Source organism: Zalophus californianus, chromosome 12, assembly GCF_009762305.2.
Source record: "Zalophus californianus isolate mZalCal1 chromosome 12, mZalCal1.pri.v2, whole genome shotgun sequence".
In the NCBI taxonomy this organism is placed as follows: domain Eukaryota; kingdom Metazoa; phylum Chordata; class Mammalia; order Carnivora; family Otariidae; genus Zalophus; species Zalophus californianus.
Window position 1 is genome coordinate 90,309,034 of NC_045606.1, and position 13,390 is coordinate 90,322,423.

Below are 13,390 nucleotides of genomic sequence, written 5' to 3' on the forward strand. Positions count from 1 at the left end.
ACAAAGAAGGCAGTTAGGGCTGGCGGGTCCTTGTCTGAGAAGCAGACCTGTGAGGGAAAAGGAGGCGGGTAGTCTAACCCTGAGGAGGACAGGAGGGTGCTAGACAAAATGGAGAAACGGACCGGCTTTGTACTCACGTGGTGAAGGAGCCCGGGGGAGCAGACACTCTCCGCAGGTCGGCAGCTGCCACCTGATGGATGCTAGAGGCAGCAGGGAATGAGCAGCGAAGACAGTCAGCACAACAGCGTGGACAGACAGGGAACAAGCCAGGAGAGAGAAAGAGAGACACACAAAATTTAAACAGAAATTAAATGAGCGCATCACCAAACAGTGAATGAAAAGAAAAGGAAAATCCAGCCAGCCACGGACATAATCCAAAAAGCCGGTGACAGTAATGAAGCCAACAGGACACATGGCGAGGCCTGGCTCTAAGGCAAGCCAGGGACCGCCCCGCAGGGCAGCGTGGGGTGCGGGCAGATGCGGCGGGAGCGCAGACACCGGGCAGGGCTGCAGGCGGGCGGGAGCACCCTCATGTTCCTCTCTTGCTCTAGGTCATCTGAGACATCCAAGGAGAGGATGCGTGCGTGTACACACACACACACACACACACACACACTAGAGAGGAGTAGGCTGGCATAGTAAACTCATCTTTGAGAAGAGTCAAGGTAAATTTAATCCTTTAACATAGACCTCTTGATTCCAGAGCTCTGTAGGAAATTTGTGTCAAAAGACAGCCATCTTGAAAAGCGTGGCTCAACAAAACCTGTAATGACTGCAGGTAATACCAAGAAAGCCTAGAGTCATCATATGACGCCACAATTTCACTCATACTCCTGGTAGAAAAGGGAAGCCATAGACTTCACCCTTTTCTCTCTTCTTTTATAATGGAAAAAACCGGAGCACCTGGGTGGCTCAGTCGTTAAGTGTCTGCCTTCGGCTCAGGGCATGATCCCAGGATCCTGGGATCGAGTCCTGCATCAGGCTCTCTGCTTCTCCCTCTCCCACTCCCCCTGCTTGTGTTCCTTTTCTCGCTGTCTCTCTCTGTCAGATAAATAAATAAAATCATTTTTAAAAAAAAAAAGAACCGTCAGTAGCTATTAGAAAAGGTGAAATATAAAATTTAAGAAACTAAATCCAAAATGGGTTGTCACGTTTACAGAATTATTCTCTCTCTCAGAGGATTTGAAGAGCTTCACTGTAACTGTAATAGGCACAGCACCGCTATCCCTCTTTTTTGCTGGGTATGTAAGTTCTCACATAAAGTCACCCATGAATCAACTCCTTGTTTTCCTCAAAGGACTAGCAATTCCAGGATGACGGAATCCAATCAACGAGTTGCCCAATTCAAAGCTTACCAACTAGAAACCTTGCCCCTGAATAATATGATTGCCCTTCACCGTGTAGTCTTAATTACCAGTGAGCTCAGGATTTCAGCTAGCTTAAGATCTCCCTAAGCACCTGAGAAATTTTAAATTTCTGATCTCTTTCAAAGGTGCCTTTTGAATAGTATCATCAAATTTATGTGGGTACCATGTTACTAGTACATGAATATGAACCTAGGCAAAACTCTTCTATTACTTTATGGGGCAATGATAGTTACTGCAGCTCTTATTTTGAATAGATTCATAAGCCATGATAAAATGAGATATGCTCTTGTCCCAGTAGGGTGGGGGTCTAGTGAACACAAGTCTAGCCCTTCAGTTTCTATATAGTAATAGCAAATGGGATTATAGACCAAGAAATATATTTTTTTGGAAATAATTTTTTTTTGGTATAAATGAAGATGTAGTGGCATCAGGAAGGCCTACTATTTAACCATTTCTCATGGGATTTCCCCCACCTATCCAATCCATGTGAACCAGATCTTGAAATTTTTAAGTATGTATCTTCCATTTATTCCAAGACATCATCTCCATTACTTTTATATTCATGGATTTTAGATCTATGTTATTTTAGATGCAATCTCAGAGCAATGTTAACAGATAGAGGATTATCGATCTGATCTACGTTCAAGCCACTGATTCAACACATAATCATGTCTTAGACGTACTGGTAGGCACTGAGGACCCTAAGAGGAAAACTCTAAGCTGGGAGGAGAGACAAGTAAACCAAGAACTATATTATTCTTGATAAATGGTGTGATGAACATAACCTAGAACACTAACAGGAGTATCTAACAGCTAGAAGTAGATCAAAAAGGATTCTTAGGGAAAATGATATTTCAATGGGGTCTTGAACTTGAGCAAGAGTTAACCGACAAAAAGGCAGGAAGGAAGGCAGTGCAAAAAGAGCAAGAGAAGTGCCAAAGAGTGAGGATGCACGAGGCAGGCCAGTGCTCCAGACGAGCAATGATCTTTGGGGCGCAGGAGGACGACGACAGCAATGATCAAAAAGCTCTGCAAAGCTAAGGAATATCAGTTTAACTTTTCGAGAAAGATCCTTCTAAGTACTAATTACTAATCTACTGGAAAAAGCATTGTGTGAAGAGCAGTGACGCAGGAAGCAAGGAAACATGAGCATAATTTAGTGATGCTGTGGTGAGGTAACTTAGATGGCCTTTGGACACAGGCTGTATTACTAGCAGAGCGGGTAGGTGGCGTGAGTCAAAGACACGGGAGATAGGGGCACCTGGGTGGCTCAGATGGTTGAGCGTCTGACTCTTGGGTTCAGCTCAGGCCATCATCTCTGGGCCATGGGATCAAGCCACATGTCGGGCCCAGCACTCAGCGGGGAGTTTGCTTGAAGATTCTCTCCCTCTGCCCCTCCCCCCACTCTCTCTTTCTGAAATAAATAAATAAATCTTTACCCCCCCTCCCCAAAAAAGACGTGGGAAATAAATAGAAGGAGCAGGTGACTGCAAGGACTTCATGGCTGGAACATGGTGAATGGGTAGATGGTTCCATGCAGACAAATGTGAATGAGGAGGGCTCACTGGCCGATAAGCGGAGAAAGCAAAGGGAGCAGAGTTAACAAGCCCATTTTCAGCCTGCAGTCTGAGGTTGTTGGGGGTATCCAGGTAAAGATGTCAGCTGAGATATCTGGATATGAGTCTCTGGCTTTTGGAAGGAACGCTGGGAGAGACGACACAGATGTGAAATTTATTCCCGTATCAGTCATAGATGAAATCTGGGGTACAGATGTGATCTCCCAGAGAAAGGCAAACCTGTGAGGAGCACCACTGCTCGAGTGGAAAAGGAAGCCAGTTGTTTAGGGAACCACAGTACTTGATTCTCAAATATTCACAGTTAACTCCCTCCCCCCACCCCCAATCCTCATCACACACAGAGGTTTCTAAATGAATTCTCCAGACATTTTAAACCAGTTCTCTTTCTTCTGAAAGAAGATGGGCAAATGGAACAGAAGTAACAGTCGCAGAAAACAAGGACTGCTGAGAGAGAGAGAGAGAGAGAGAGAGAGAGAGAGAATGAAGGAGGAAAACAGGGAAGGAAGGAAGGAAATAAAGAAATATCTTTCGATTATCTCTCTGCCTTGGCTGCAAAATCAACTTGGCCCAACCGTGGCCGAAACAGAAAAGCCTAGAGGACTTAGAAGGTTGAAGAAAACTTGTGGAAAGGTCTTAATGGCCAGGCAACCCTCAAACTAGAAACTCCACCTGGAAATCCAGTGGAAGAAGTCAGATTTCAAAACAAGGATTTCTAGTAAAATAGAAAGAGGAACTCTAATTGCAGAGGGTGAAAAAGAGCAGTCAGGGAGAGCAATTGAGGTGTAGTGAACACACGTGACAAGGTAAGTGGGTGTTTGGTTTTCCTCTGAAAATGTGCTATCTGTATTGCTTTCCTAAAAAATATAGTGTTTTGATAGTTACTCATCATCAGTAGTAATAAATATCTTTGCTAAGTTTTACAAGTGTCCTTTTTGGAACTGAAAAGCACATTATTGTCCTTCAGAGGTTTCCTGAGGCCAGAGGCTGCTTAGGTGGACGCACCACTGCCCCCTGGTGGGAAGGAACTATTTTTGAGTTGAGGCTGTTCCCTCGAACACCCTGCAGCTAAATCTATGCCACCGCATCATCTATCTGCCATATGTAGTCTAAGTACGAAAAGAAAACAACTATTTGTATTTGTTTTTATATGTGAAGAAGGCCCAAGTGAATTCTTAAGAATACAGTTGCCGACAATGAATCATGGAACACTACATCAAAAACTAATGAGGTAATGTATGGTGATTAACATAACAATAAAAAATTAAAAAAAAAAAAGAATACAGTTGCCCAGCAGATACAAACTCTTTCTCACTTCAAGGGCAAGAGCTGTTTGAAACTAAGCACCTGGAAACAATTTCGTGTCTGGTAAGGTTATTAAATATAGCACCACCAGGCAGGAGGACGGGAGCTCTTTGCCTGCAGATATTAAGAACTTTTAGTTTTATTATAGCTTCTTAATGATCTACAAGTGGCCCCAAACAACCTGAGCTACCATACTATCTCCAAGGTAGCTTTTCATTTAGTTCAGAGCTTTCTCCCTGACCACTGGTTCATGGATTAACACTAACATTTCTAGAGAGCATATGGTCAACCATATACTGTTGTTGACATCCTACCTTTTTAACATAAACTTGCCAGCTGTATATTTAGCCTAATAGAAGCTAGAGGCAAGGAGAAAAGAAAACCATTGGGAATGAACCAGGAGTTTCACTAGCTGCAAAATGTAAACAAAATAAGGAATACAACTGAACAATGGATAATGGTCTGGGGAAATGGATAATGGCCTGGATAATGATCTGGGGAAAGTGCTGAGCGACTCTGATGTCCAGAGAGACTCTAGGAGAGGACCTCTCACGCCAGCTTCAGACTTAGAAGTGGATGCCAAAAATGCAAACACTTTAAGAGCCCTGTCTAATGCTATTCCTCAACATATGCCATCTCAGAAAGAGAGGTAAAGTGAGGTTCTGGCAGGGAGCTACGGCACCTCTGTCACTGGTCTATTCTAGGCACTTCTGTCGATTGTAACAGTGACTCCATAAATACGTGGCAAAGCATGCCCTGCTTCACAGGCACCGCAGGAAGCCAGCCATTCAGGACATATCAGTAACCATGCACCACAGGCCACAAACATGAGTAGCACCTTGGGGGGGGGGGTCCCTCGCTGTGACAGAATAATGACCCGAGGCTGAGCCATAAATGGCCCTATCTTGAGCTAGACCAGGCATATGGGCATTATATACAGAAGATACTCGGAAAGAGGCCCCAAATCCCCATTCTTCTCCATCCCTTTCTCCAACCCCAGATAGACATCTCCATTTAAAAAATTAGATGAAGGGGTGCTACAATGAACACACACTCTGAATATCTAGTTATTATCTCCTTATCTCAAATCAGTTTATCAAAACACCTAAGAAAAGAAAGGGTCCAAGAGGGATACATCTTATTTAGATATTGAATAGTGAGCTAGGTTGTATCTAGACAATAGGATGCCACTCAGAATGGCAAAATTGAGTTGAAGCACCAGAGTCCATGGGACCCCAATGTGGGGGCATCAGGAAAGTGATAACTCACTAACAGGCAGAAGGGGATGCAACGTGGAGAGAGGTGAGCTCCGAATATCCAGCTCTGCCAGCCTCCTGCTATTGGGGAAACCAACACTCTCCAAGTGACCTGGGTAAAAAGGAGGCCAATAGCATTCCTTCTTAAAACACAACAGAACATATTTATCTTGATGTGTTTTATGACCCTAGAATCACTCTAAATGATTTTCTCTTGTTCCCAATAAATATAGACCAAAGTGGTCAATGAAGAAGAGTTATCTCATATACAATACGGTAGTTATTTCTAAAAGAAGAGTGTGGTCACTGTGTAATAAACATGAAGAAAAGTATGTCAGAGAGACCAAGGAACTCCTGTTTCTTGGACTTTGTTCCTTTCTTAACACAGCAAGGCCCCTAGACCATGCACATGCTTGGTGTTCTCTTCATGGTCTTTGTGTTCACAAAGGTAGGCAAGGGGCAGACTCACTCATTGAGTAAAGGCATGGATGTTCTCCTCTTGCTCTTCTGTACCATGTTGGCTTGATTCCTCAAGGAGATCCGAATCATAGCTGGGGCCAACCTACAGGGCTCCCCATCCACTTGCATGGGGATGGATTTGTAAGTGAGCAGCATGACCTCCCGACACTGGTGTAGCCTTTCCCCGTGGCCTCCAACTTGCAGTGCAGCCTGTGAATTCAAGAGTCCAAAGGAAGCTGGAAGTTAGTTCTTAAGAGTCAGGAAAGCTAGAATCCCCAAGTGCACGCTGAATAACCCAAAGGCCTTTGATAAACATAGTGAAACTTGCTAGCCAGGAGTAGAATGGGAAACCTTGGGTAAATCACCTTAACAAAAATAAACTAAAATTTCTCAACTTTTGATGAGCTTGGCCAAAAATTCTCGATAGCTAATTTTCAGTGTTACGTGTTTTCAGTCTTAATTTAATCACATTACTTTAATACAGAAGTTGTTCTCTGTGCGATTTATTCCCATTGAATAACCAATATAAGGAGAAAAAAAAGACTATAAAAGACATAAAGCACAGTTTAAGGCAATTTTTGTACTAATTTAAATATAAATATATATTATATATTATTTAAATATAAATACATAATATAGTTACACAACATATATGTGTATATATAACATATATCTTATATACATACATGCTATCATATGTAACTATATATTACATATGAAATATATTCATATTTAAATTGGTAGCGCACCCTTGGTTAATTTTCAAACTTGGGCAGGTTTCTCCTTTTTACCAAAAACCTCCTCAAGCTACTTCTAATCTGTATAAGATCAATGAAATGCAAAATAATATTAATTACTCAATTACAAACATTATGAAAGGTAAAGCAAAGGATCAAAATCAAACACAGAGCTCAATCCACCACGGTGGCCACAAAATGGAAAAGTCAATCTAAAATGAAAAGCCCGTTGTTAAGGACAACAAGTTAACATAACTTTACTGCATTAGTTAAAACATATATGTATATGCACACATATATATTTATATATGTTAAATTAATACACTATACATTTTTATGTTGTGTATGTTATTACATATTTAGTATCATTTACCTTTTAGGGATGAATGGAAATCATACACATTTGGTTATAAAAGAGTACACAAATTATACAACTTGATGAGTGTCTTTATATACATATGTGAATCACCATCCAGATCAAGCTTTAGATAATTTATAGTTTTCCACGTGCTCCTTCCCAATCTTTTCATACTCCTCCCACAAACCAGTTAGCAACCAATACTCTGACTCCTATCACCACAGATTCAATTTGTTTGAACTTGAACTTCACATAAACCGTAGTAGATAATTCTTTTGTGTCTGACATCTTTTGTTCATTACTATTTTTTAAGTACTATATAGCAAAATATATTTAATTGCTCTTCTGCTGGTAAACATTTGGTTGTTTCCAGTTTGTAGCTACCGTTGATGTAAACTTTCTTATAAATATCGCTTGGTAGATACTCGCTTGGGTACATACAATGAGAAGAGTTGCTATGCCATTAAGCTGAGATGTATAATTAACTTGGATAGGTACTGCTAAATAATTTTTCAGCAAGGTTATATTATGTATTTTGAGTTATCAATTAGCTTACAATAAATATAAAAAAAAGGAGTCAGGTTGTAACTTGTTCAAAATCTAAAAGATTAAAACATACTATCAACCTGTTTCCGTATGTCTCATTTCCATGAATGAGGAATAAACTTTGTTAACTGATATTTGTGAAACCAACCTCCCCTTATTTGGTTGCCAGATATTTATATTTATCCGAGGCGTTGCATTTCTTTTTTTGTACTTGCATTAATTTGAACAAAAGAAACTTGATTATCTATAAATGCAAAAAGAAAAGAAACACAAAGGGGCAAAAGGGACAGAAAGAAAAAAGAATAAAAACTGAGAAGAACTACTTATTGAACACCTGTAATGTTGAAAGCATTCCGTTGGGTGCTTTACATACAATTTTAAAGATTTTTTTTATTTTTATTTTTTATTTGAGAGAGAGAGAATGAGAGATAGAAAGCACGAGAGGGAAGAGGGTCAGAGGGAGAAGCAGACTCCCCGCCGAGCAGGGAGCCCGATGCGGGACTCGATCCCAGGACTCCAGGATCATGACCCGAGCCGAAGGCAGTCGCTTAACCAACTGAGCCACCCAGGTGCCCCTACATACAATTTTATTTAGTTAGTTGGGAGAACAAAAAAGCAGAGGAGAATGCAGTGAGAATTTACTAAAATTCTTTTTGGCCTATTCCCCGATCCTCTGTTATTCAGCTGAAAGTTTTTCTTGGCTGTACTCAAATGATCCACTTAAATCCATTAGCGGATCCACTTAGATTATGAGCCACTATCTCATGTCCACTAAGATCCACTTAGATTAGAGCCACCGTCTCATGTCCAGAACTTTTCTAATATATTTCCCTCGCCTGCAAGTACTTCTCAGCTGAGAACTCTACCCCTTCATCCACTGTTCTGGAAATACCATTTCTTCTTCTCCCCCTCAGCCACCTTTGACTGGCCCAATCACAAATAAAAATGCAGAACCTGCCAGGTGAGAACTTCTTCCTTGGAGTTTAACAGAACTGAAAACGGTTTTAAATACTTTCCAACCCCTTGGTATGAGAAGGCGTACACACTACTGTAGAGCACTTTTAAGTCATCTTCCCAGCCTCAAAAATACAGCAACAGCAATACCACAAACATGTAAACAGCTGTCCCGTTGGCATTTCAAAATCAATCCAAGATCACTGCGCAGGCACAGGAGGAATTACGGTAAATAGCTTTTCAGGGTAAAGACAGTTCTTCTATTGTTAGCATAGCCGCAGTGTTTTGGGAACAAGTTAGAGTAAAGGTAATTTTTTAAATGCTCATTAGAAATACTTATTTTTCATCACTCAGGGTGGTCTAGGCTTAACCACAAATAACCCCAAGATTTGCTAGAAGGAATCATTTACTGGTAATAATATGGTGATTTATTAGTGACAGAGATTCAATTATCTGTTCAATCTAGGATCTATTACTCTTGTGAAAATTTCAAATATTGCCTTTCTGATAGCATGGGCCCTGATAGGAAAACAAAGACATCCCCTGAACTAAGTGCATCCACTGCCATTTACTGCCCTGTTGCCCAGACCACAACTTCCCTTCATGTCACAGGTGTGGCTTGAGATCCTGTGACTTTCCACACTCTACTCCTCCCTGTGGTACTTGTCTCCATCTTCCTCCATGCCTCATCCTCTTTCTTACCACTCAAGCCCCTATTCTACTTGCTGTCAGATGGGAAGGATGGACAATCCTGGGTTGGTGGGAGCGGAGAAGAAAACATAGAATAGTTAGGAACAAAATCAGCAAAGGGTATGCAAGAACCTGAAAACCAGGCTGAAACTATGAAATATAAAACTTTGCTAAGAGAAATGAAAGAACAGCTAAATGGAGAAAGACATAGTTGTAGATTGGAACACTAAATACTGTTAATATGTCAATTCTCCCTAATCTATAGAATCAAAGCAATCCCAATTAAAATCCTAGTTTTTTTTTTTTTGTCAACACAGTCAAACTGATTCTAAAATTTATATACAAATGCAAAAGACAGAATAACCAAAACATTCTTAGAAGGGCAAAGTGGCATAATTCATATTACCAGTTTGAAGACTTACTATGAAGCTATAGTAATCAAAACAGTGTGGTACTGCCATAGGATAAAGAAATAAGCCAATGAAACAGGATAGAGTCCAAAAATAGAGCCACATACAATCGAAGGGCAAAGGCACTAAGGTAATTCTATAGCAAAGTCTACTCAACAAATAATGCTGGGAAAAATTGAAAAAAATGTATTTTTAAAAAATGAATCTTCATATGTCCTTTACACAATCCACATAAATTAATTTGGACTGAATTAAATACTTATACAGAAAGCTAAAACTATAGATCTTCAAAACTCAAACACAGGAGAATATTTTCCCAACCTTTCTTGGAATAAGGTTTCTTAAGAAGGGCACAGAAAGCCCTCACATGAAATAAGCCTACCTCATAGAATTGGAATTCAGAAGAATGTTTAAAGTTCTGCTTGTCAAAACAGACACTAAGAAAATAAAAAGATCAGAATAGACAGAGAATATATTTGCACTAAATATATCTGTCAAAAGACTTGTATTCGGAATATATAAATAACTCCTGAAATTCAACAATAAAAGACAAACAACCTATTAAAATATGCAAAAAACACACCTCAAAAAAACAAAAAACCACACAAGGTAACAATAAAGTTGAACAACAATGTGTCCTTACTCTCATTTTTTGCTGTTTAAGAGGACATCATGGGATGGACAAAACAGGCATGATTTCTTTCTTTCTTTCTAGGGATGAAATTTTATTCTCGTCTCTCCTTCTGTTTCATCAGGTGTAATATGTAATAGCTTTTTGTTTCTATCTGTGAACACATTTCCAGCACCTGTGGGATATTACTTCTTAACAGGTATTCATGCACATTGCTGTTGGGCAAGTAAACAGAACAAAATTTCTAGAAAGCAGTTTTATAACTGTTATTAAGAGGCTTTAAAATATATCATTGACAGTAATTTCTTCTGTGGGGATATGTCATCGGAAAGGATTTTGAAATATGAACAGAGGTTTATGAGCAATTATTACAGGATTATTCACACCCACCAAACATCCAAAAACCTCAACATTTCATAAAGGAAGCTTTTCATAAAGGAATAATTATTATATAAATTGAGATATTTATATATGAAAGAGTAGTCAGCCATTTGTGGTATGGGTTTTACTTATAATACGATTTCCTATATGTTTAAAAACAGAAATAAAGCAATTGGAAAAAAACACATCAAAATAATAAATAGTTACAGATTATTTAACTATGACTGATATTTTTACTTTTAGTTCTTATGTGTACTATCAAAATAAGCCCACATTTAATATTTTTTCCTAAAAAAATATAGAATACACTCTCTGGTATGTATAAAACCTCAGCCCTGGGAATTTCCCCATGTGATTTTTCTCACCAAATAACATTTAGCTTTTCTAATTCATAAACATAAAAGAGCTTACATATTTTAATTTCAATGAACATAAAGAAAACTGGCTCTACTTTCTTTAAAGTTTAGGAGACTGAAATCTCTGGATTTCATACTGCATAGCAAATTTGGTGACCAATGCCTCAATCTGTATAATGCTTTGGACTGTCTTAAAGAGTTTTAGATTACTTAGAAACAGACTCAACATGAAAAGACCTTCAAAACCATACAGGCAAAAAATTGTGGCAGAAATAAATACAAATTACAGTGTCTGATTATGGTCTGCATAGAATCCAAAAAGGTAATCAGGGGGCGCCTCGGTGGCTCAGTTGGTTAAGTGCCTGATTCTTGGTTTCAGCTCAGGTCATGATCTCATGGTGGTGAGATTGAGCCCCTGAGCCCCTGTCAGGCTCGCACTCAGCAGGGAGTCTGCTTCAGATTCTCTCTCCTTCTTCCTCTTCCTCACCCTCTGCCCCTCACCCCACTTGCTCACACGTTCTCTCTAAAATAAATAAACAAAATCTTAAAAAAAAAAAAATGGTAATCAGGTTACCAAGCACCCAGCGAAGAATCATCTGAATTTGTAGGAATGCATTTCAACCAGGGAAATGAATTGAAAACTACTGTTTTGAAATTTGCAATCACAAGATAAAGAGTCTAGTTTCAAGAAACATAAACACAAGTCCTGGAAATGAAATTCTTTCTTCTAGAACAATAGTGTACTGTTATATGAGCAGTCAGGTAAGATGTGAATGAGAATAGAGAAACATATGCCCATATTCTTCAGAGAGCATAGGATGTTCAAAACTGTGCAGTATGCACTACATTTAACTATGCTTTCTTGAAGTAGATTTTTTTTTAATCTTGGAAGCAATCTAAAGTCATTAGAATCTGAGATCCACATTTGAGGCTAGCTGCTATGCATTTTTACATGATTCATATATAAAGAGAAAAAATAATTGACATAATTTTAGTATTCCATTTTCTCTTCGCCAGCTTCCATCAACTATTATTCTTTTCCTTTTCCTACCAATGATGGGACGGGAGAGAAGGAAATCTGATAGACCCCCAGAACCTTCTCTCCCAACCTGGAAGGATCCCGTGAACCCTAAACATGTATTTCAAATTGCCTCTATCTCCCTAGATGCTTTACAGGGGTTTCAAATTTAACTTATATAAATTGAGCACTGGGTAATATATAGAACTGTTAAATCACTATATATTATGTTTTATCTAGAGAGAACCATTAAATCACTATATATCTATATATCACAATATATAGAACTGTTAAATCACAATACATAGAACTGTTAAGTCACTATATTGTCCATCTGAAACTAACTTAACACTGTATATTAACTAGACTGGAATTAAAATAAAAATTTAAAATATGGTAAAAAAAAAAACACAATTCATTTTTTGGCGATATTATCTTTCTTTTATATTCCCCCCCCCCCACAACGTATTCACCATTTACCTAATGGCCTCCGCTAGCCAGCCAGGGTTCATGTGTACTCCTTTTTCACCCTTCAAAATAAGTCACCGTGTCTGAATAACTCTTGAACTTGCCTATCCCCCCACCTTCATTACCACTTTCTTCCCCGGATTCCAGGCCTCCTCATTTCTGCACCTGGACTTCGGTACCAACATCTTGCTTTGTCTCTGTGCCTCCAGCAGAGAGATTCTGGTCACCTTCCACCCAGACATCCAGGCCATCTTTCTAAACCACCATTCTGATTCTGTCTCATTCCACCTCTGCCAACCTCCCTGCTTCACAGTTACAAACAACTGTTCCTGGCCTCTCCTTTCTCCACACCAGTGTCTTTCTTCCCCGTCTGTGTCATCACTGAGCCACCATGAGTGCTCTAGGATACCATGCTCTCTCAGGTGATTCTCCCACAGAATGGACGCTCACAATCGCATCCGTAAGTACTCCTGCCTCCTCTGCGCAATTTTTGCTGATTTCCCCAATTTACAAACACTGTTTGGTTTCACTTCTTCTTCCTATCTCCACACATGCCTTTCTCCTAGAATTTATGATGCCAGACCGCAATTGCCTGTGTTTTTTGTGTCCTCGCATAACACTGAACTGTGGGCACCCTGAGGACAGGGCTTGTCTCTGGGTCCATTTCATAACTGTTTTACATAGCAGAGTGCCATTTCTGAATTCAGTATTTGTGGGTTCAATAAATGTTCAATAAATATTTATGACTGACATTAAATGAATGAAAGCAGGGAGACATTTTAAATTATGAATATTATCTGGAATTTATAAAATTCCTATTAATTAGAGACCATCAGTATGACCTGTATTGCCCATAGGCTGCATGGCCTTTCATGATCCA

The 13,390-nt window shown here is 39.4% G+C and overlaps 1 protein-coding gene across 9 annotated transcripts in view; it reads right to left on the reverse strand.

Annotated features, from left to right (window-relative positions):
- DGKI (diacylglycerol kinase iota) overlaps positions 1-13,390 on the reverse strand; it is a 453,056-nt gene that overhangs the window by 147,717 nt on the left and 291,949 nt on the right. For 7 of the 9 annotated variants that reach the window (XM_035723279.1, XM_027573716.2, XM_035723281.1 and 4 more), the window contains exon 20: positions 5,972-6,171. In XM_035723279.1, coding sequence (XP_035579172.1) covers positions 5,972-6,171 — 200 coding nt within the window. Of the gene's footprint in view, positions 1-137; positions 201-5,971; positions 6,172-13,390 lie in introns of all 9 variants that reach the window. The other 2 variants (XM_027573713.2, XM_027573722.2) reach the window with 1 other exon arrangement.